Here is a 25,250-nt window from a genome sequence, read left to right on the forward strand (position 1 = left end):
CTCCCCTCTCCCTGCTTGTTCATACATGGCAGTGGGAGACTACGTTCGTGATGGACTAGCACCTGCGAATTCATAGTTTTATGACTAGATTTAAGAGTGATTACAACATTCGTTTCGCACCCCTCGGTTCAATGTATATAGACCCTTCCACCTCGGGTATCTTCGTTCGTAGTCTATTGATCTTGTCGTGTCTCTATACACTATGTAGGTCCTAGTGTTCCTGCCACGTTCATGCTCTCCATATTTTAGTGGAAATGTCGCTTATTCTATGTATTGCCATGTACTATATTGTGCCTACGTTAGTGTCTGCCGTTTATAATCTACTTAACAAGTAACACTGTGGCTGAGCATCATGAATTCTTACGCGCAACTTCTGGTCCGCTGACTACCGCTACCGCCTCTACCTGCAGCCGGACCTCCTGCCTCCAGTTGTGCAGACATTTAGCTAGTTAGTCATGATGCTCCATGGATAGCTTAGTTTAAGGATTATATTTAAGCATTGTACTCATTATTCATGCATGTCCGAGACGGTGTTGGACGTCTCAAAACTTGGTTGTTTACGGCCACTATAGGTAAATCACTGTATATAACGTTAGTTAGGTACACGCCCAAGGGTTTTCAAATTTTTCAAGCAGATCGCCGAGGACGCCGATGATAGCGTGCCGAGCGGTGTTGGACGCCAGTTAGTCGCCCATGGACATACACATAGGGTGACCTAATACCCTCTTAAGCTAAACAACTTAATAAGTATCAACAACGTGTCAGCAGATTTGAATGCAATCTACTCTGCTGCAGACCACAGACCTCAGACACACCCCGGGCATCAGAGCATCTACACGCGCTTCCTTACACACTCTACAAGCTAGTTCGTGGCCCGTGTAGAAGATAGAAGATATATATATATTTATAATAAAACTAAGAAAAAGCAGTGGACGTTTGGTACTCCAATTCCTGCCCACAACCTAATCATTCTACAACGACATCGACCGATGTTACATGTGCAACAATTTACAATTAACTATTTTCTTGCAGCAAAGTTTCAGTGCTATCATTATGTTGCATTATTTTTTATTCATATGGATGTTTTTGCCTTCTTATTCCTCTGCCATTTACGGAAAAGTGTTGTTTTCTTGGATTGCTCTGGGCTTAGCGTGCGATTGTTATCTCCTCGTTTATGCTAACATTCATAGGATGACAACCAAACTCAACTGTTACATTACAGCAGTTGTCATGTTGAGGTTCTAAATCTCATATCTACACTTCTAATAAATTGTACTTCTGTATTCATGTATCTTCTGTATCTATTCAAAGAAATCATCAAAATCAATATGGCTATATTGGTCTTTGACCATCAGTCTACACCACAAATAATTCAAGAGTTTGTAGATGCAGAGGGTAGGTCACAATAATGTGGCTGAAATGTCATTCAGATGAATGATATCGGAGGTAGATCCACTGGTGACTTTACTGAATGTCCATAATCAATGTTGCACACACTTAAGCTTGTAGCCTTTGGCCAGAAGATCCCTGGACTTCGTAAGCCACACTCAACTGATCTCATGACTAGCAGAGCATGCAGACCCCCTCCAGCGACAAGACAGTTTCTGTGTGGGTGTGCATTTTCTACAAAATGCTTAATGAAAACCTAAGTGGATTGGTAGTCGAGGCATTTCAGTTCATTAACTCTGCCTAGAACCTTTACACATTGATAATGTGCGATGAAATAAGATTGGGAATTCCAGTGCTGAGCTAAGTGTAAACAAGGACTTAATTTGCAATACAGTACTCCCTATTTTAAAACAACTTTATAACAAAGACCATATTTTTTTTTAAATTTTGTTGATATGTAAAAGAAGCATTCCTCAGTATTTGACTGTAAAATGGAGGATAATTTGAAATAAAATAAAAACTATGACTCATTTAATTAAATACATAAGAACAGTTTATATACTGTACCTGGCTACAAATATCCACAATACACTCTTCTTTATACTTATTTTACACAAACACAAAAGAATCTAATAATTCCATAAGAATTTCATGTGGCACCATTCATTATGACAAATACTATTTTGGGTTTTGTGAAATGTGTTTAGGTAGTTCTCTGTTAAGGCAGAGCCAGCAATGACTGGCATTTCTGGACAAGGCAGTGCTAACACTGCAAAGGACATTTAAATTTAACATTGTATTTAAAAAAATTATATAGACTATATTCCTATCTTGAATGGCTTCCACTATATTTCAACTTTCTTAAGTGTTTAGTGTACTATTTCTAAGCCAAATAAAAATATCAGTCTAAATCTCATTCCAGTGCTATGTCAGCAGTGCAATGCCCAGACATTTATGGCTTCAATAAATATTGTTTAAATACAATACAGACTACAGTTGCCAGTTTCATAGTTAGCAGATAAAAAAATATAGTAAACAATTTGTTTGTAATTGCTTGAAAGGGCAACATCAGCCCAGTGGTATTCAATAGAGTTAGTAAACCACCGCCTTAAATACTATTACTGTAAAATATACTAACCGTTGTTCCTGGCACTGTCCCACATATAAAGGGGCAACAGTTTGCCCAAGTCTTGGGAGATAAATAACATAATACAAATAAGAACAGCATGCAAATGACACTTATCACCATGAAAGGATTTGAGCGTCGAGACATAACCTGACTGGAATGTAATACTTGATAAACATCACTTCTTTTGAATACATTTTTTTTGTTATAATTTTCAATGAACTTCAAGTTCATTGTATAAAATTTGTATATAATTTATATGGATACTCTGCAAGTTTTGTTGTGAATTGAAATGTAGTCAAAACATGGCATAAGCAAACACAAAAAGCAAAATTATTTGTGCAGTGACCATGGAGAAAATTTGCATAATTCACCAATATACATTTCAGCATAGTGCATAATATGCACATGGGTGGTGTCGAGCTGAAGTAAAGATTCAAGAATTTATGAAGGAAATACAGTACAGTATATGAAGTATTTATGTGATGACAAGCTCAACACTCCTGGAAGCTATCCAACTGCTAAAGAAAGTGGAATAAAATATTGCTATATTATATAAATATTACATGAATATGTGCTGAAAATAATAAGTACATAAACATTTGTATATAACTTTTACTAGATAGGTATACATAAATTTACTTACTGCATTGGTCAACCATTTCTTTAATTCAGCAATGGGAGTACAAACTATCCTCTTGGATTTCTCTTTTTATCTTTCCTGTACATCATTCACACACTACAGTTTATTCTTTATCTTGAAAGTAAAACTGGAATAAATATACAATTATCTTGTATTACTTTCTGCTCACTGCAAAATATTTATTAACTAATATAAACAACATCCCTCATTACCAACATTAAAAAAAGTATCTACATTTGAAATTAGCAGAATTTTTGTGAAATCAATGACAATTAAAAGATGGAAAAATTATATTGCAGAGGAAAACTGTAACCTAATCAGGAATTAATCCTGAGAGGATTCCCAAAAACCGAGAGGGGAAGAAACTTAGAAACCCTTCCATTATGTATGTTTACACCTCTATAGTGGCAAGCTATCTATTGCGAAAGAAAGTTATTCTTCTGAGTGTGCTTTTCATACTGTACACAAATACTTATGATCTCTACATCTCCAAGAGTGACCCTTTTTAAAATACTGTACTACAAAAACATACAATTCTCCTCTGTTCCGAGTCAGCAGGTTCAGCATACTACACATTTCGTTAATTAGAGAATAATGAGGACAAGTCTCCATTCCCCAGCCTACCCTTCTACCAGTAAATGGTTACCTTACTAAGGCTATTATGGTCATTATTCTGTACAACAGCATCAGAAACATTACAAGTCTATGGAAGCTATTTGTTGGTATCATTAGCTTAACAGTTATGAGGTAAACCAGTAAATCCTACTTTGGATCATGTAACTGATTTTGCATTTCCCAGAGGTAGAACATGAAATTCTGTGAAAAACTCTAAAATACCAAAATATTTGATAGCCACAAAGGTTGGCTTTGAATTTTTTTTAACTCTTATATACATAAATTCTACATATTAACTACATACCATTGTGAACAAATCACACAATATTTTAATTATTCATCTACAATGAAGGTATCTGATCATATGGGCAACGAACCCAATAATTTTCTTTGCCACAATGATAATGTCTTTGATAACCAAATTAATTGCTACAAAGTGGAAAAAATTTCTTCTAAATTCTAGGTCATTTTCCACCAATATTATTTTGGTTAATTAAAATGTGACCTGACCACAGCAATAACTTTAGTAACCAAAAAGATTAAATATGAAGTACAGGTACTATACAGTAATGTACAGTAATGTACTTAAAAATTGAAATGATGTACTCTACTAAGAACTCCTATAAATACCACATAATAAGCATTAGCACACAGTATTCCTATATACAGTATTCTTAATTCTTTCTGCCTGTAAGCATATAATAATACAGTATAGAGTATTAACAGCACCAATGTCACTTCCTGTATAAAAAAAAAAAAAAAAGGCAAATTACAAATACTATTTAAATTCTGCCATTTGTTATACTTTATACAATTGTTATATCAAACTCTTGTGATAATACAGGTTTTCTTTTTATATTTCTGCTCCAAGCAATCAATCTTACATGATTAGTGCCATGGTTTTCAGCCAAGGGTAAGCATATCATGGGCTAACCTAAAATAACCGTTGAAACTAAAAGGTTACACTAAATTCTCAACCTATGATAATGAGGTTGAGAATTTCCCAGTTTTGAATCCCCCAGGTTGAAAACAACTCATCTAGTGAAATCATGAGTGTACGTTAGTTCAAGATGGGTCTTGTAGCTTTATAATTAAGAAATGTGTCATTTTTAACTCAAATTAAGAAAGAAAATAGTTTGTTAAATTTCCAACAAGAACAAATTACAACAATCTTCCCATATACTGTACCATTAAAATTCATAAAAATTATTTGTAGATATTCAACATATTATAGGTGAATATAAAAAAATCAGTTATATTTTTGCATTTTTTAAATTACTGTTCTAATATGGAACATTAATGCTGTTTCTATATAACTTATAAAATTATCATGTAGAATATATTAAATTACAAAAAGGCATTGTACAGCATAATCTTTATGAATGTTATTAGCAGTCCCTAATACTGTAGATATGAGCAGATAGTTGTATGGAGGCATGTTTAACAGTTTGGGAGAACTGTATTACTAAATCTCACAATACACAGACCCATTTCTCTGTGAAATTTGAATAAAATTGTGTGCAGCAACACCTATATGAGTTTTTTATGCAAGTTAAATATTGCAGCCAAAGGATTAAGATACTGTACTGAATTTTTAACGAGTGTGGCCAGGCTAGATAGATATAAATAAATGCCACATGTCATGTTTTGCCATCATCTAGCATGTCCCATTCAGCCCTCAAACATTACTTTACAATTCTGATCACTTATACAAGACTCATCCACATAATCCCACTGTTATATTAATTCTTTGGTAGCAAACTAATTCTACAAATTAACACAGTATAATCATTTTGTCAATACTAAAATGCTGCTCCTACATTAAAATGTTCCAATAAATGAGACAATATTTATCATTTGGTCAAAGGTCAAGCCACCATCGAGGGGGGGAGGGAATTCCCAGAATTATCGAGAGGGGGAAGGGGGAGGGACGATTCCCAGATCCATCGAGAAGGGGGTGGGGGAGAGATTCCCAGAATCATCATGGGGGGGAGGGGATTCATAGGACCATCGTAAGGGGGGATTCCCAGAACCATCGTGGGGGGCGATTCCCAGAACCATCAATAGGTAGACACGAGATATGTAAAATTAAATAGGGAATGCTGAAAACACCATTTCCTATACAGTATTAGTACTGTATATTTTGCATATACTGCACCAAAAATTAAATGGTATTATAACTTAATAAACGAACAGTGCAGACATGAGTATTTTTCAAGCAATTTCCCATAATGGCAGTGTTAATATATATTTGGTATAATTTAGGGGTAACCAATCAATTTACATGCATATTAATAGGTACCATTATATCTAGTACTATATATTGAGCAGCTCTTCACATTACTAAAATTAATTTGGTAAAAGCATACAGCACTGTAAAGTATATTCTTGATAAAAAAAAAAACAATAGCTAGCCACCAAATTCGTATGTTCCAATTCAAATCTCATTACTAATCATAGACAAATCACATCTGAAACAAAAATGCCAGGGCTAGGATACCTTTACAAGCTACAGTTCTTTGATAAAAATACTATTGTTCTCCTTTTTTGCCAATTTAGTTTATTTTGCTGTATAATTGCCGAGATTGTAAATTGCACTTCCAAAACATTTACAAAGTATACTACACAATATTTATATTGTTTAGATTTTTAAGTTAAATACTGTATATACCGGGTAATGAGCGACTTTAATGGTCACATAATAATTTAGTAATTGCCATAACAGATATTACATAAAGAGTACAATATACTGTATCTGCTCTTTCTCCCTCTCTCAAAAGCTACACACACACACACACACATTTAAATAAGCATGAAAAATGTACGACAATCAGCTGTTAAAAAAAATACGAATCAGAGATTAATCAGATCTAAATTACTATAGTTTACAATATTGTACTATGAAATAAAAAATTATCATCTTGAATTTTGCACTTGCTAAATTCAACTGGGAACCAGACGTCAAGGTCAAGCAGTGGTTTGCATGGGAACTGTGACATTGGCAGAGCTCCATTTCAGCCCAGCAAGTACAGTACAGTATTAAACAGAATTTACATATTGTAAATATCTAAGTTTTGGGCAAGAGTTAATAGATAATCATCCATAATCCAGTACAAAATTTTGCCATTTGTTGAACCTCTATACTGTACTTCTATATCAAATGCTATAGGTGCCTCCTGAAGTGCCTGCACAAGTTGAGGAAAATGTCATCTGGGGTTAAGCCAGACTTTCCACTACCATCATGAGACCAATTGGTACAACAGTTTCAAGTCTTTTGACTTGGTCATTGCACAATGGTCATTATAGAGGTGTATGACATCTCTGGGACCCCAGATGAAATTCTTTAGGTATTTCAGCAACATCAAAGTTATCATAAAATGTAGATAAAATAAGGAAAATGACACTGATGGTCATTGAACCAAGTCAAAAAGGGCTATATTTATAAATCAAGTCTGGTCAAATCTCCTTAACTTTACCACTTTCAAATTATCACAATATTTGCTACATACTTGAATTACTTATGAAGAACTGCTGCAGCAAAACTATCAACAAACACAGATACAAGCAGACAGGTACAATTGTTCCTTTTACTCAACTTCTTGTACACATCTTGTGTATCTACAACCAGTGATATCCCATACATACCAAAACAATTTGCATCAAAATTATTGCAACTTTAATGCTTATTTCTTCCTCATCTTTTCCAAATTTCCCTCATACATACCCCTTTGGTGTACATACATATATGATTGACTTGTACTCATGTCTGCTACTTTTGAAAATAGTGTCAACAAGTTCAGCGTGTTGAAAGCAAACCAATGTGCAGTTATTTTCTTTAGAAATAAAAAGAGTATAATGCACGAAAAGATGTATTAAAATAGGCATTGAACACTAACATGTCTTGAAACATGGCAGCTCTCAGAAGCCGCCAGCTTCCTGTCCCTGTCGAGGGCACTAAATTCAAATAAATTAAAAAAAAATGTGCATTATTTTCACCATTAGCCACTTGCAGTCAATCAACTGATGCATTACTAACAAAACCATTGTCAATAAAGATTCCCTTTTAAAACAGTAAGTTCTATGTGTGGACATTCAAAAGGTATTATTACCTGCTGAATTATTAACCTCTATCTTTGTATATAATGCTGCGTATAAGAAACGCCATTCAGATACAATACAAAAATTATGAAGTAACCATTATAGCTTGTAACTACATTGTATTCCTAGGAGTCCATGTCTAATAGGATAATGAGTATCAGTGCAGAGCTTGTACCTTGTGGAATTAAGCATCGTACAGTATTCAGGCTGAATTTTATTTATTGCTACAGCCGTAATGTACTGTTTTCAATCTGTTATTAATTTAATTAAAAAATGGAAAATGCTGATATTTCATTTAGTTTTTGTTTTTTTACACACTCAATTTTTTGTTGTATCAGTGTCAGACCATGAAGGAAGAATTGAAACAGTTATTTCCTTAAGTACTTTCGTATTTAATAATACATCTTCAGAAGGAATGGAAGATGTATTCCTTCTGAAGATGTATTATTAAATATGAAATTACTTGAGGAAATTCCTGTTTCTGTACAGAATCTGCACAATTCTGTAAAAATCCAAAAATTATGAGAGCAGATGTCAAGTCACATCGATCAGATACTATTTCATGTAAATACTGTAACATTGATCCAATATTAGTAGCATTTATCATATACACACAATGCGAGTCAATAATGTTCGTGTTGAGCAAACTAAAATCCATTACTTACAAATCCCAAATCCACTGACCATTCCAGATTTATTAAGCTTCACCATGTTACTACACAATATTCAAAAGGATAATATTCAGAGGTTGAAAATGGGAAACAGATTCACAGAAAATTAAAAGGAAATGTGTGAAACATTAAACGAAGAGTTCCAAAGTGTGTTTGTACAAAATGAAACCTTCAGAGAACTAGACAAAATAAGAATTCCAGAGAACATAAGAGCACAAAGGTGTCTACAGACAAGTTGGGAAAAAATGCTCAAGAAACTAAGTAAGAACAAAGCAGTTGGCCCAGATGTCGTTTCACCATGGGTTCTGAGAGAATGTGCTTCTGAACTCAGCATTCCACATAAAGTCCACAGAGATTTTACAGGAAAGAGATGGTTGGGTTGACTGCATCTATCTGGACCTAAAAAATGCTTTCGACAGAATTCCACATAAGAGGTTGTTCTGGAAACTGGAACACATTGGAGGAGTGACAGGTAGGCTTTTAATATAGATGAAAAATTTTCTGATAGAAAAATGAGGGCAGTAATCAGAGGCAATGTATCGGACTGAAGAAATGTCACAAGTGGAGTACCACAGGGTTCAGTTCTTGCACTGGTAATGTTCATTGCCTACATAAACAATCTACGAGATGGAATACAGAATTATATGAATATGTTTGCTGATGATGCTAAGATAATAGGGAAGATAAGAAACTTAGATGATTATCATGCCCTTCAAGAAGATCTGGACAAAATAAGTGTATGGAGCACCACTTGACAAATGGAATTTAATGTGAATAAATGCCATGTTGTGGAATAGAACATAAGACCCCACACAACCTACAAATTTCATGAGAAATCTTTAAAGAATTATGATAAAGAGATCGAGGGGTGGTTCTAGATAGAAAACTATCATCTGAGGACCACATAAAGAACATTGTGTGAGGAGCCTATGCTACACTTTCTAACTTCAGAATTGGATCCACACATGGATGGCAAATACTAGATATTGTTCATGACTTATTAGACCAAAGCTGGAATATGAGTGGTTGTATTGTGCCCATGTCTTAAGAAGCACATCAACAAACTGGAAAAGGTGCAAAGACATGCAACTAAATGGCTCCCAGAACTGAAGGACAAGAGCTACGAGGAGAATCATTAAATATGCCAAAACTAGAAGATAGAAGAAAAAGAGGTGATACAATTACTATGGACAAAATAGTAATGGGAATTGATAAAATTGATAGGGAAGAATTCCCGAAACCTGGAACTTCAAGAACAAAAGGATCTTGAAAAGAACCCTTTAAAATCCCCTTTGAAAAGGGATTTAAAGAAAAAAAAAAAAGCTGCCGAAGGAATATAAGAAAATTTGCTTTCGCAAACAGAGTGGTAAACGGTTGGAACAAATTAGAAGAGAAGGGGGTCGAGGCCAAAACCGTTAGTAATTTCAGTGTTATATAACAGAGTGCTGGGAAATTGAGACCCCCACAAGCACAGCTCTCATCCTGTAACTACATTTAGGTAATTATCACTTAGGTAATTACCTAAGTAATTATCTGCCAAGAACTAGTGCATTGGCTCTTTTGTTTTACCCTTATAATATACACCACTTTCACCACAAAGGCCCAAATGTTATACTGTATGAACAATCATCTATTACATATTTAAGACTATCTTAACTTTCAAGGCATCACGATCCAACAGTATAACTTGTCATTTGCTATTGAATTACATTTAGATGGCACAATGTGTGTCAGTGACTTTTATATTTCCACTGAACATGAAGTACAAGTCATAATACAAAAACTGTTCAAAATATGAATATCACTAGTAATTATCAAAAGAAATCTAAGATCAAAAGGCTATACTTTATATCATTACTTGAAAGAATATTTTGAAGTATCTAGGTCTGATTCAAGTTGCCAATATGGGAGCAGAAAAGCAATGTGTGATGTCAAAGGTGTCAAGATTCACTGAGGAGACAACTCAAAGGATCAGTGGAAAAGCAAAATTTATGATCTTTAAATTCAGGACATTATACGAGGTGAGGAGTAACTTAACAAAATAATGCAGTCCCATTAAGTGCACAAGAGTTAATCTTGTGTGATCAATACATAACCTAGCCAGACATTTCCAACCTATTAGCAGTAGTTATTCAAATAGTTCTCTAAAGGTTGCAGATTGCATTATAGACATCAGGGAGGAAACTAGAGGAAGGAATTCACTCCTGGGAGAGGGAATATACACCGACCTCCTCTTCAGAAGAGGTTGTTCATGAGGTTATGACAGTAGCACGACTGGGAACCCAACAAAACTAGACTTTTATAGCAGCAAAGATGAGTACAACCGATGTTGCATTTTTATCACTATGGATTGAGAAAAGCATCTCATAAGTGAGTGGTTTTAGACCATGTGATGAGTGGGACACTACAATCCTGTAGAATTCTATATGGTGCATCAGCAGCAATACTTCTGGTACTGCAATTTATAGTACATAATGTACACAACTCCAAAATAAGCCAGAAGAAGAAAAAAGCCATCATTCATAGTTGCATTTTGTGGCAACCTTTATGAAAATTCATTATAAATTTATTTATGATTTTTTTAATGAAATAGACCAATCGTGTACAAATGAAAAAAATAATGACAAAAAACAAGCGTACAAAAATTTGTTTATGAACATTTGAAGAACAGCTGGCTTGTTGCTCAGCAGGTAAAATTAATTTCAAAATAGTAATGGGAAAAAATTATTATGGAGGCTTTGAAAACAAACAGCTACTTAGACATGAAATGATGATAAATCTGGTTGAACACTTTCCCTACCTCTCCAGGACCTCTATTTACCTTCTTGGGTGTGGGAAGGGCACATTCCAGAAGTGTGATTATTGTACGTGGACTTCTGCATTTTACCTTTTCCCAACAACTTTCAACGAGTCTTTGTTCTATTTATCTCGACCATAACACACTCCTACAACTGATTTCTATTGCTATTCAAATCAAATCAGAATTCTCACATCTGTAAATAAGGCAAGTGATAGCACACTTGTGTAGACCTACAGAAAGTAGGATCTGTGCAGGTTAATCAGTGTAAAAAAATAAAGATACTGTCAAAAGGAGTACAAAAGGGCCTCTTACTGGGCAACTTAAAAGAAATGTATGAACGGTTTAGAGAAACTAACACTATCATAAGGCTCTTAGTTTTTTCAAATTTAAGACCTAAATTGTTTGTCAATGCTGGGGGGCAAAGGAACAATCCGTCTGTGCATGCACTTATCGCCAAATCCAAAACTCAAGCTTTCTGTAACTAGTGCCTCCTGACACATTAAACTTAAGGAAAAAAAAGTGTAATGTCAAGAATTCCAAGTATATGATGCATTGTTGCCTGGATTGTCCTGGTAATAAAGGTGTTACCGACTGTCCTAATGCAATGTCAATATTAATACATAGAGATACTGTAGAATATGCTTAATGGGTTGCTACTAATCGATCAATTCCAAAAATGTGTTCAAGAACAACCGATTAATTGAAAATCCTTCAGATGGAATTTTCCCCTCCTCACATGTCATCAAAAATGAAAAACTATTAAAGAATTTACAATGCAATAAAATAGGAAATTTTTCAGGAAACTATTCCTTCACTACACAAGATGCCTTCTCAGTAGTTTTCATTGGACAAATGGTCAGACATAACTACTGTATCTCCATGTGTACTGTATAAGAAAAATCTAGAACTAATGCATAGTACAGCAGCTACTGTATTATCAGTGATTGTCTTTTAACACACCTTTAGCAGTATCTAATTAAGGATACCATAAATGGTTCCCAAGTGTGACAAAAAATTTACTATTCTGGATGACTGTGGTGAACAACCTGAAAACTGGTACAATTTTCAAAACTATGCAATAACTTAGATTTTGATGTTAAAGTTGAGCAGCACTTCTTTGCGACAGGTCATGACAATTGTAGGAACTACAAGAGGTGTAGCAAAGGCATGCCTTCATATTACCTTTGGCTATGATGGTAAATTATAGTTGGGAACGAAGTTATTAGGAGTCATCAAGGAGATTTCTAAAGAATAGCAATTTTAAAACTGGTTTCCCAAGACCTTCAGGAGTACCAAATAATAATACAATTTTCCAGAGATGGATGATATTTGCAGAGTAAAACAAGATGATATGAGTCAACCAATGTCTAATCCAAGTATTGATCTACATGTTAAAATTCATCCAAGTAAGTAATTATCTCATTTCACCCAAATAAGTACAGTAATTATCAAAAGAAGGCACCAAGCCAGGAAGGCTATGTAGCTCCACCAAAGGTGTGGGATAATCATAGGGTGCTAAATATCACCAAGAACGCCAATATGAGAAAAAAGTGCACAAGGCGAACGATATCAAAGGTATTCGTTTCACCAAGAATTCTATCGAAGCCAAGTGACCACAAGGGATGGTCGGGAAGCAAGATACACGTATGGCCTGGAACTCAGGACATTCAACAAGAACATGCACGACCGTAAGAGGGACACTGCAGTTTGGACAAGAAGGAGCAGGGCAGCGCTCCATTAAGTGCCCCGTGAGTTAAACAGGTATGGGCAATACATAACCTCGCAAGAGAACATTTCCCACTGCCGGTTATGGTGGTAGTAAGAAGGCAGTACTCTTAAGAGCATGCCGTTTGTTACCAGTAACAGAAGACCAACGACCCTGCCAACGGGCAAGAATAGAGGAATGAATAACTGGGTAAGTCGGAATAAAGAATAACTTTACAGGAAATGGGACAGGTGTGGATAGCTTCCTTAGTGGTAATGTCTGCATGCTTATTTAACGACCCACGAATATAGCTGGGAACCCAGCAGAACTCTGTCTTAAATCTACAACAACAACAAAGGAGGATTGACAGCAAGAAAGCAGCTGACGAAAAGCATAGAGAACAGCATAAAGTTCTGCCGTGAAGATGCTAGTCTCCAGAGGCAGGCGACATATATAGGTGTGGTCAGGAAAACAACAGAGTAGCCTACACCGACTTAGACCCACCAGTGAAGATGAAAATGGAGCGGGAGTGTGAAGAAAAGTGTTCAAGGAAAAGGTGTTTCAGAACTGTACAAGGGGTAAAAGCTTTAATCACGTGGATCAAGGTTTTACAAAATTTAGGAAGGGGGACCCTCCAAGGAGGCAAAGACAGAACGACACTAGGGGAAATATTGGCAACACGAACTGAAAGAACATTTTGTAAGCGAGACAACCATACAGAAAGAGGTAGGTAGTGAAGGGGAACAGGACCCACAAGAGGGGTAAAGGTAAAGGAATGACATAACCAAGAGTGAGGAGTCTTGTAAGGATCATGCAAGGTAGCGAAGACAGTAATGATCACGGCGATCCTGTAAGGGCAGGATGCCAGCTTCAACATACAAGCTGAAGGTAGGAGTCGAACGAAAGGCACTAGAATTGAAGTGTAACCCAGTATGGTGCAGAGCATCAAGACGGCGAAGGGTAGGAGAAGCAGAGGAATAAGCAGGGCAACCATAATCAAGTTCAGATAGAAAGAGAGGAATGTAAAGAGGAGCGTGCACCTATCAGCTCCCAAGAAGTATGAGACAAGACCAAAGTAAGTTAAGGGCTTTAGAGCATTCAACTTTGAGGTAAGAGATATAGGGCGACAAAGACAAACGAGTGTCAAAGATTAGCCCCAAAAGCTTAGCAGAATCTTTGTACAAAAAGAGATAACCATAAAGCGACAGAGGGGGACGAAGAATGGCCTGCTTCCGAGTAAAAGTCATAGCACAAGTTTTACAAGTGTTAGTTGTTGAGAACATGAAGCCATGATCGGTGCCCCAAGACAACAAGGCATCAATCGCAAGTTGACTCCGCCGTTGAACGAAAGGCAAATCATTACCTTGACAGCAGAGGGTAAGATCATCAACAGAGTGGAGAACATGCTAGAAGGGAGGAAAGAAGACCATTGAGGGCAACCAGGAAAAAAAAAAAGTAGTGCTCAGAACATTATCTTGGGGTACACCATATTGCCAAAAAGAGGCAGAGAGTGGTACTAAGCCTCACTCTAAAGGAACGGCTAGAGAGGAAGCTTTAGAGGAAGAGAGGGAGATTACCACGAAGGCCAAAAGAACAAAGTTGGGACAGGATATGGTACGTATCTCCAGGTGGTGGTGTATGCCGTTTCCAGGTCAAAAAAGGACAGCAAAAATGGTGGTCTCCGCAGCAAAAGTAGGACAAATATAGACCTCCAAGTTCACCAAGACATCAGTCGTGCTGCAGCACTTGCAAAAACCAAATTGAATAAGGAAGTGGTGGTGATATTGTTCAAAGAACCACATCAGATGGACACTGACCATATGTTTAAGAGGGCGTCAGCTTGTCATTTCAAAGTTGTTCAATGTCAACCAATATTATTTGACTAGTTGTATATGAAAAGTGCTGAAATTGTCCCAAGTTTCAGTACTGCAGCGTAAATAGAAAGGGAGATTTTTTTTTTTCTTGACGTTTTTTTACACATTTTCAAGTCCACACTTCAGAACACACGTTTCAGATATAATTATTCTGTGACACTTTTCTGACACATTAGCATATAATAAAGGACCTTGACATATAGAATTTCCAAAACATCTTTAGTTTTCCTAATACAAATGTTCAAAGTTCCCAAATTTTTTTTTTGCAAATATGGCATGTTTATTGCTATTATAAAATCAATAAATGAACTTGGAGAAAAATGAAAACTCTCCAATGTAGAGACATGCCCTCCACATATACTGTGAAAGTTTCATGTAAATTCAATAAAAAATGAATCAGTTTTGTAAACGTTTGTGTCAATTGAAAAAACCCAGAAATGAATAAAGTCTAAGGTTCTAAAATGTGGCCGAGGTTGATATCAACCAATTTTCTCCAAAATTGGCATCCTTACAGATAGGCTTACGTACAGTCAGGTGTGTAAATTTGATGCAAATCGCCCAAAAAAAAAAATTGAAAAAAAAAAAACTTTTTTCTTAAAAAAAATTTTCAATTAAACTAATTACAATATTTGTTTAATATATGCTATTGTGATAGCAAAGAGTCATAGCTATGATTTCAGTTGACACTTTTGATTGATAATCGATTTTGACCATTTTGGCATAATTTTCACAACTACTTCAATATTTTTTTTCTCCCTTCCTATTTATGCTACGATGCTGAAACTTGGACCAGATGAAACACTTTTCATATAGAACTTGTCAAAAAAGTTTGATTGAAATCGAACGAGTTTTCATTTTTGCATTTTTATAACCAGACGCCCCCTTAAAGAGTTTGCAGATGCAACTCGTGAAGGCAATGGGGCGGAAGTCCTTAGGGGATGTCCCTAGAGACCCCAGTTTCCGAATAAGGAGAACAACCTTATCTGGGAGTCATTGTCAGTTCCTGAGGACTGGTTCGATGTGGTTGTTCGCATCGAGCCAGTCCTCAGGGACTGACAATGACTCCCAGATATGGTTATACAGATTCAGTAAATACAGTACCAAGACACGTAAGGAGGGCTATGACGAAGCATCTCAATGTCATTCAAGTCAGTTGCAGTAGAACTGCAGAGAGCCAGAGCAGACTGAAGTTCGGAAAGAGAGAAGGGATCGTTATTGGGAAGTCTGAGATGAATGGAGAAATCTAAGGGAAAAAAAGCCAAGAACGGGATTACGAAGAAGGAAGGATTGAGGAAGATGAGAACCGGAGTTAACAGTATCATTTCATCCAAATGAGATCAATTTAGTTAAACAAGCCATTTGGAATAGGGTGGAAAAAATGGAAAGATGCATGGATGTACTGTGTGTGTACATATATATATAACTGTAGTTAGGCCCATGTTATAATTTGTATGCCTTTACCAAGCTTACAGAAATTAACTAAACAAATGTATGTATGATATATACTTTTGATTAATTAAGTACATATACAGTACAGTACTGTAATCCATATCTAAAGATTATTTTTCAGCCAACTTGCCAATATTCAAATCAATATTTGGAGATTTAGAACCAAATATTCAGAAATGTTTAGATTACCATTTGTACACACATGGTTGGTCTTGACTCCCATGTTATATTTTAATTAGCTTCCCCACAATCAAAGCAATTAGTATAACTTATTCAGTTAGAGAGGTAGTTTCTAATCTTGTATACAAGTGTTAAGTACCATCACATCATTGGCTGTGTGGACAAAAATGTGCAGCTTTATGACCCAGCCCTACCCACAACGATTGCCACACCAACTTAAAATCTTCATACACCAGTAGTATATGCTAGAAAGAGCATTTTAGTGTCTACGAGATTACTGTTGGAAGCGAGTGGTGTGGAGGTGGTATGTGTAATAAGAATGTGAATTGGAAAGTTCCATTTGGGTGGCAGGGATGCACAACTGATGAAGGAGTTAGTACTCGTCTAGTTGTGCTTGTGGGGGTTGAGCTTTGGCTCTTTGGTCCCGCCTCTCAACCGTATGTTCAGGCAAGTAGGTATGATTTGACTGCAGTCTTTGAGCCTAGTGCTGGGTATAAATGAGTTAGTAAGGGTATGATGACGTGGTAGTGTTGACCTCCATGTATGGATACATGACAATGGTGTCATACAAATAGGGAAAATTAATAATTAGAACAATATTAAACTGACAACGTAACAAGCATGTACAGAGTATGGAGAAAACGGAGCAATAATGTTGAATGTGTGCATGACTGACCAACGGAGATGTATTTGAACAAATTCAAAGGAAGGATAAAAGATGGGCCCAAATTCAATAAGGTGAGGGAAAAGCATTATGGAAGTGGCTTCTAGCAAGGGATTGAATACATTATTTTGTATAGTACACGACAACTCATGACTAGGATTGGTACAACTGGTCTTGTGTAGTAGTAAAGAGCTGTTTTGAATAACTATTGTAATGCAACTGTGATTAACTGCAATTCAATAATGAATGGTTAAAAATATTGCTCAACCGCATCCCCACCCCTCTTCAGGCTGATAACTCAACCATATAAAAAAAGGGACATAGGGTATGCTGGTGTTCAAGAAAGTCCTCAGGCTGTATAACCACAAAACCAAAAAATTATTATTTAATCAAATTACAACTACAGCTTATCATAGGAAATCTTTTAGACATGGGAAAGTCAACGGAATTCAGACCATTCATTCAGTTTTCATTCTGAGTAATGAGGCAGTTTTATTATTATTTTATGTAATAAATTTTGTCTTCAGAATGGCAAATTTCCCCTGAAAGACATAAAAACCTACATAGGGTGCCAGGGAATTTACAACTAGGTAGGTTTAGGAGTAGCCTGTACTTAATACTGTACATTACACCTACTTTTATATTAATGATAAATACAACTAGCCACACAGATACTAGTATAAAAGGTAATGTGAACACTAAGTAATGATGTGATTTTTTGTATGCATCTTTACCATGAGATACATAACTAGTGGAAGGGATGGCTACACAAACATTTCAAGAGGTGCCATCTACATGTATAGGTACATATAAGTTATTTCATTAGCTCCCCCCCTCCACCATCTTTCATAATGTACTTTACAATTATAATATTAACAGTTCCACATACCAGTATGCATTTATATTTTTATAGCCATGTCAAGTACCCGTGCTAACATGCAAATATAGGACGTGTCAAAAATGCATGAATCTGAATTCACAAAACTATAGCAGCAAATATAGAAGGCTGGGTGTGTTTGTACTTTTACCATTCTTTAGCCAAAATGCAGAGTATAATGTTATCTTACGTTACCCCTGAATATACATAGCACAGCACCCTATAAAGTTGGTATCAAGTTATCTATGAACATGGTGGGCAAGTACTATGTGCGATCAACTGCCAATCATAAGAACCAGAAGTACTTACCAATAATTTTTTTTTTTTTTTTTTTTTTTTTAGAATGTTCTGTGTGAACTACCGAAACTTTTGAAATTTCTGCAGCTCACACAGGTCAAAACTATGAGGTTTAATCTGACTGAGCAGTGGCAACGTAATAAAAAAAAATCGGAATGCAAGTCACTCTTGCCATGTCTATTACTGAACATGAAATACACCTTGAATGTTGCTTTCATATGAGCTCCAAATCTCTTCACACATACAAACAACAGAGTTAGCGAGAATAAAGTACTGTACTGTACTATTACGCAGTAAAGGCAGTAAATGTGTAGAACAAATGGGAGTGGAGGTGATCAAAGTCTGCCATTTAAACCTTGAAAAGGTATCCTAGCATATAAAAATGGAAGGAGGAAAAAATCCACCATGTCCCGAGGGCCAGAAAGTAGTTGCCAAGACCTGTATCTTACTTTCTGTAGGCACAGCCAGGAAAGCATCAACATACTTTAAGGGCAGTGCACCAACAAAGTCACCCGCTTTACTCAGCATGTGTGTGTGTTAATGTTCAAATAGCTAAGGTTACAAACACTGCAATTGGGGGAAAAAAATACTGTAAATAAATAAAATGAGATATTTCAGCATGTTTTTTTTAGTCGTGTCTAGATAAATCCATAAACAAGCTTAACCAACTGAATGTTTATCTTTTCCATTAATACTGTCATGTTGTGGTAATGACCGATTATGAAACACCTGCCACAAAATTTGGATAGTAATCCTTGGCCTATGTAAAACCTAAGAAATTCATTACTTAGTGTAAAAGTAATTTTACACTTTCATTTAGTGTAAAAGATGTTCAAGAACTATTTTGCAGCAATTACAAATGTGCACAATATTGTTTTGCAAAATTTTAGCTGTGAAAAACTATACAAACAAATAGTTCCAAAGAATATATTGAAATTACTGCAAAAACCAACAGCTTCTAGATCTTTGCTAACTTTATGAAGTAATATTTGCACCCTTTAATCATGCATAGTGTCAGAAAGAACAGCCCTACATTTTAAATAACAGTACTATGTACAATTCACTGTAGTGAACTAATCTTAACTGCCAATGAGGGATGTTTGAAGATATTAACACAAACAGGTTCAAATATTACTTAGAAAATTAACCCAGGAGAAGAAATTATTTGCTTTTATTTTTCTGCATTATTATATTTTAATATCCAAGGTAACTAACAGTAAATTCTTTCACACAATTCTCTTTCATCACTTCCATCCAGGCAGGGAAATCTTAGAATCTTTCATCAATTCAATTTATGGGTAATTCAACCATATAAAATGCAGATGCTTAAATCGAGCAGTTACAGTTTTTATTACATAATATATTTAAACATTTCTTACCGATTGTAGCAACATTTTTATGGCAACTTTCTTAAACTACAAATAAACAAATAATTTAGTGATATTCTGGGATTTGTCGCCGAGATTCAAAGAAAAACTACATACTGTACTTTAACACTTTCGCATTCCGATGCCAAAATGTGTCATCCGTACTCCAACAGTAAACGTTTCACTGCCACTAAAACGTATCACCCGATGCAAAAGTTTTGGGTTTCAGTTTTTGTGATATTCTATTTTTATCAGACAGTCAGAAAATTTATGAAAGTTGCTGTTATTGTTTATACAGTGTATAAGGGGCAGTCATGTCAAACATGCGACCCATGGGCCACATGTAGCCTTATGCAAGCACACACCTGTGGCCCACACAAAGGACAAGGTAATTTGCTACATAAGAAAAAAAATATTCTGCAATAGTTTTTATTAAATAACTGCAATTAGTTGTCCTGTGTGGCCCTCATGATAACAAATGTGACCTATATGGCCCTCGGGGCACCCTCAGTTTGATATGCCTGATCTAGGGCACAAGTGGACTGACCAGATCAGAGAGCTTCCTGCTCGCTCACGAGGCCTTACTTACGACACTTTCATATATTCATTGCGGTCACACATAATCTCGTTTAAATATTTTCATTTTTGCATCTATACTCTAAAACAATATATTTCAAAACATTTTGATGCCAAATTTGTGGTTATAACCTAACTAGTAATTTAAAAAGTGCAACATTATTGTAAGCATTTTCACATCACAGGCTGTCCATACTAGTGCACATATTTTTTCCAACTGAAAATTTCTTGAAAAGTTTAAAAAAAAAAATTTTTTTTTTACTGCAGTATTGTAATCATATGCACACATTTCAATCATTTTACTTTTTATTTTGGATAAATAATAAATTAATGTTAAAATGTTCATAAACATTTGCATATTTGTCTATATCATACATATTCTATTATTAATATGCTTTTGTTTTCGCATCTATTTTTTTTAGAGAACTCATTTATGAGCATCGACACAAAATTTGTAGTAATAACATAAATAACGTAGAAAATGCAAAATCATTGCCAACATTTTGCGTGTCACTTAGTAGGGCCCCAGGGAGCCCGGAACGTTTTCTGTCAGGAACACGCAGAGGCACCAGACTACAAAAGTGTTAAATAAATTAAGTTTTCAATAAAGGATCTTATAAATTTGTACTAATTAAAGAGAAGCACAGCGCAGAAAAATTTCATAATTAAACATTTTTATTAAACTTCAGACAATCATTTAAGAATTTTCACACAATTCAACTTTGCAGCCCACTTGTCCACCTATGAAATCTCTTTAAGCTGCACCTCTCCTTCCATATCTGAGGGCTTCTGACAAACACACTTGGTAAAATACTCAACTCCTAAATTAGTTAAATTATTGGGTTGTAGGAATACTCTTCTAACTGACCAGAAAGATGAACTTCCAAACAGGAAATTTTCCTAAAATTATTTGGCAATGCTATTATTTGACTAAGAAGGAAATCTTAACAAATCAAAATCAATGTCACTGACAAGTTGCTCACCTGCTCCCTTGCATAGCTACATCAATGTCCTCTTCAAGGCACATGGATAAATGCACAAGATGCTATGAACACTTGTAACTATGCTCAAACACCTGTCAGCAGATGCTAGCAACATTGTCAGCTACGTCCAAACATCCATCACATCCTAAGACAACACTGCTGCTGCTGCTACCTCTACCAGATTCTATTTACACCCTGGCTTTACCCCTTCAAGATAATCATACAAATTATTTAAGTTTGAAGTGAACAAATCTTTATAGTAATCATTCAGCCTGATTCAATAAAGTACAAATTCCAAGGGGTAAATGCTGGATGTAAATCAAGTTCTCCATCTGTACTCAGGTTCGGCACAAGATACACCACTGGCAGGTTTCAATTATGTGAATCTCTCCATTACACAAGATTTCCTCACAGGACTTGCATGATCTATTAAATTTTTTTTAACAAGGTTGTCTAGATTAAAAGGATTTATAATCACAAGGGTACAAAATATATTTCTTAAGAATTCCTGAAGGACAAAATTAACAAATCTTTAAACATTTTCCTCAAAAAACATATCTTCAAAGATATTATATACAAATTACATTGTATCACCTTGAAAGAAAAAGTTAAATGACTTGACTAAGCCCAAGAAAATGGGTTCATATGATGGGTTTACCTCTCAATTACTTGGGTGCTCTGCCATTCCTTATTTTGTAGTGTTAAATTTATCTTTCCAAAGCTTATAAGAATATTCAACTGGTGGACATTCTATCTTTGTTCAAATCTGAATCTGTTATAGGAACTTGTGTGCCTGGTAAGCAAAGAATCAATTGGTATTCCAAATCTTTAAATCTTAAAACAGAGAAACTTGTGGCAACATATTACATTACTCTCCTAAGAGTAGGACAAAATTTAACGATTCAAACTAATCTTACCTACTCAATCGTCAATTACTAGCTTTTATCATTTAAAGAAAATATAATTTTAACTAATAAACAAGCCTTTTCACACAAACCCCATTTGGTTACAGATATTTGAGACACGGGTACCATACATCCAATCATCGATATGGTGAAGGAAGTCACTACCTATGCAAACATGAGATCAATACTGACACTCCTCTTGCATGTCTTTCATATAAATGCTTAGATTAATGTATAAAATGTATTATACGCGCATGATGCACAGTACAATAGCAAATAAATAAAATCATGTTTCAGTCATCCCACTCTTAAACTTTTAATAATTTATATATAATTTTTTTTTTTTTTTTTTTTTGGTTAATGGAACAGTTCTGAATGATACGTTCCAGAACCACTACCAACTTGTACTTCCTTAAAGCTGAACTCCAGCAAAAGTAAGTACAATAGTTTTGAATTTATAAATGACAAGTGATCTACAAAATCCTGAAGTACTCTGAACTGCTTATTCTAGTCATAATATTCTTGATAACAATAAGTGTCCAGCTTTAACAGTCTCTACTAGCATCAAAAGGAAAGCTTATTAGTTCTCACAGGACAAGCTTGCTATTCTATACCTGTGAGTCTTTAAGTGTTTCTTCTGGACTGAGCAGTTGTTAAAATCCTAATATGTTAACAATACATTTTTGCTACGAGACTTTTTATAACTGTAGAAATTTAAAATAAATTCTACATATCTAAGTTACAATATATTAAATTTTCTTGCTTGCCACACCCACAGGAGGTGGGAATTCAACATATTTGTGTCATGTACAACTATAGAACATCAGTGACTGGCAGTAGTAAACAGATGACATTAATTCATCACAGATTAAGAGGGTCAATGGGGAAGATAAATCTCACTGCTAAAGCTGAAACAGCTATACCTAAGGTATGACTAAATGACAGTAAAATTAATTTTGATATTCAAAAATGACAATTTTCTATATTCATGTGCAATAATTAATTAAATTATCAATCTTAATTTTTCCATCATATGAAATGTAATTCAAAGTCCAACTTTACAATATAACCCTCGTTATATTTTTACAGCAAATAACACACATTGAAATCTTTAGGTATAACTATCTATAGCTGCTCACAACATCTGACATTTACCCCAATGAATCTCGAAATAAATCAATGAAAATTAGTTATGAAAACATTTCTAATACTCTACAGCTAGAAATCACGATGCCAACCATGGATGATGCTCCAATGCCTCTTTCGACCTATCTCCATAGTCATAAAGGATCTCTGTTCCTGGCTCCAAGTCACGTTTAGCTAACAAAATTAAATGTGGTTGACCACTGACCTCCACTGCTTTCGTCACCAGATTACCATTACGACTGTGGTTCACCAGCCGTCCTAAGAAACCACTTTCTTCTGTGGCATCAATACTGAAAGACAATAAAATTGGAATAAATTAAGAGGACATACTGAACCACATTTATTACTACCTATTTCAACAAACTCGCTGAGGCATGGGAAACTAGCCTTGAAAGGACTTAAAAGCACTAAATTGCTGAAGATAACGGAAACCATATGTTACGGACTATCACCACCGCCTGAGTGTGGCCTGATAATTCCAGCGCCATCCATGAGTCAGTACTCAAACTCCCCTGGAATTGAACGCTACGTAGACAATGCCATCTATGGGTGGTGGCGTGATGGTGGCAAATGGCTCAAGATTCCTGCCTTGGCTAGCAAGTGAGGTCATTGTGGATGACCTCTGGTGAGGTGGCGACTCAAGATCAGCGCCATCTGTTGTGCTACAGAGCACAATGTCAATGCCCCCCAGTGAATAAGTGTTATTTCCTGGTTTCACCAGTACCGACCATTTTGCTGATGACGTGTTTGTGTCCACAGAGGTGACGTGGGGCAGCAGTGGTACCGAGGATGGCAATTTACCTTGGGCAGCCTATGTTCTCCTGACTTGGTCCTGCCAGACGACTAAGTAAGCCACCGCCGATCTGATGCAGTGTGTGTTGACTGCTGTTGAAGTAGTATTGGAAGAGATCGGCGTATCCCGGGACTGGCTTAGGGAAGAAACGGGCGACAGTGAGGTGCCTGTTGAGAAGCACTGCTAGCTGGTCACTAGAGGCTTCTGCCAGGGGTTCACTACCCTGTATTGATTGTGTTGTGGCCCCATTCAGCGTGCAGTTGAGGTTCTCTACCAGCAAGTGGCTGGAGAGTGGTCATGGGGGTCTAGGCACCTCGTGATACTGTCTATGGGCTGACCCACAGGAAAGGAAAACTCACCAGTGTTTCCCAGTACTGTTGGAAAAGGTACCGAGTGTAGTGGAAACACTGGGCTTGACGGATTCTGCATTGTGCGCGCGTTTTGAGTGTCCTGTGCGAAAGCGATACTTGTACATAAGTATAGTAATATTCCATTTTTATATACATATCTATTTATGGTGATGGTGAATATATATTGTTGAAGGAAACTGTTTTATTCATTCCCCCCTTTTTATTCTTGCATTATCTAGCCAATTCCATGAAAGCCACTACCGACTTTGGGTCGGATATAACTAATAAGGTTCATCCATCAAGAACCCAGTTACTGGTCCAGTGACCCTAACACCATACAATAAGTACTCTGAACTGCCAAAAATATTATTTACATCTAAGTAAATAACTGCTTGACACATTAACCTACACCAAAGAACCTATCATACTCTTCACTAACCGGTTTTTATCAAATTTTCTACTCTTCCAATTGCTATCTTGTCATATTTTATCATGCATTCAGTATAAGGTCAACTAATGGGGAAAAATTAATTTAGTTTATATGGCCCTGGCTTGGGAAATTGTTATTTGTTTATTTTATCAGTACAGTAAAGCAAGGTAAATATCTGGAGAAAGCACACAGCCATTATGACAACATAACAGTGACATTAGGAACTTGTATAGGACAACAAAGTGGAGACATACTACTTTGAGCATTTGATTTTCTCAATTACAGTGTAAGTGGGTTGCAAGAAGTAACACT

The 25,250-nt window shown here is 35.8% G+C and overlaps 1 protein-coding gene across 2 annotated transcripts in view; it reads right to left on the reverse strand.

The window, feature by feature from the left end:
* Positions 1-1,905: 1,905 nt before the first annotated feature.
* Set8 (SET domain containing 8) overlaps positions 1,906-25,250 on the reverse strand; it is a 38,713-nt gene continuing 15,368 nt past the window's right edge. For both annotated transcript variants that reach the window (XM_045741900.2, XM_069338745.1), the window contains exon 6: positions 1,906-23,655. In XM_045741900.2, the coding sequence (XP_045597856.1) occupies positions 23,445-23,655 (211 nt within the window). In that variant the 3' untranslated portion in view covers positions 1,906-23,444. The remainder of the gene's footprint in view (positions 23,656-25,250) is intronic.

Source organism: Procambarus clarkii, chromosome 40, assembly GCF_040958095.1.
Source record: "Procambarus clarkii isolate CNS0578487 chromosome 40, FALCON_Pclarkii_2.0, whole genome shotgun sequence".
Lineage (NCBI taxonomy): Eukaryota > Metazoa > Arthropoda > Malacostraca > Decapoda > Cambaridae > Procambarus > Procambarus clarkii.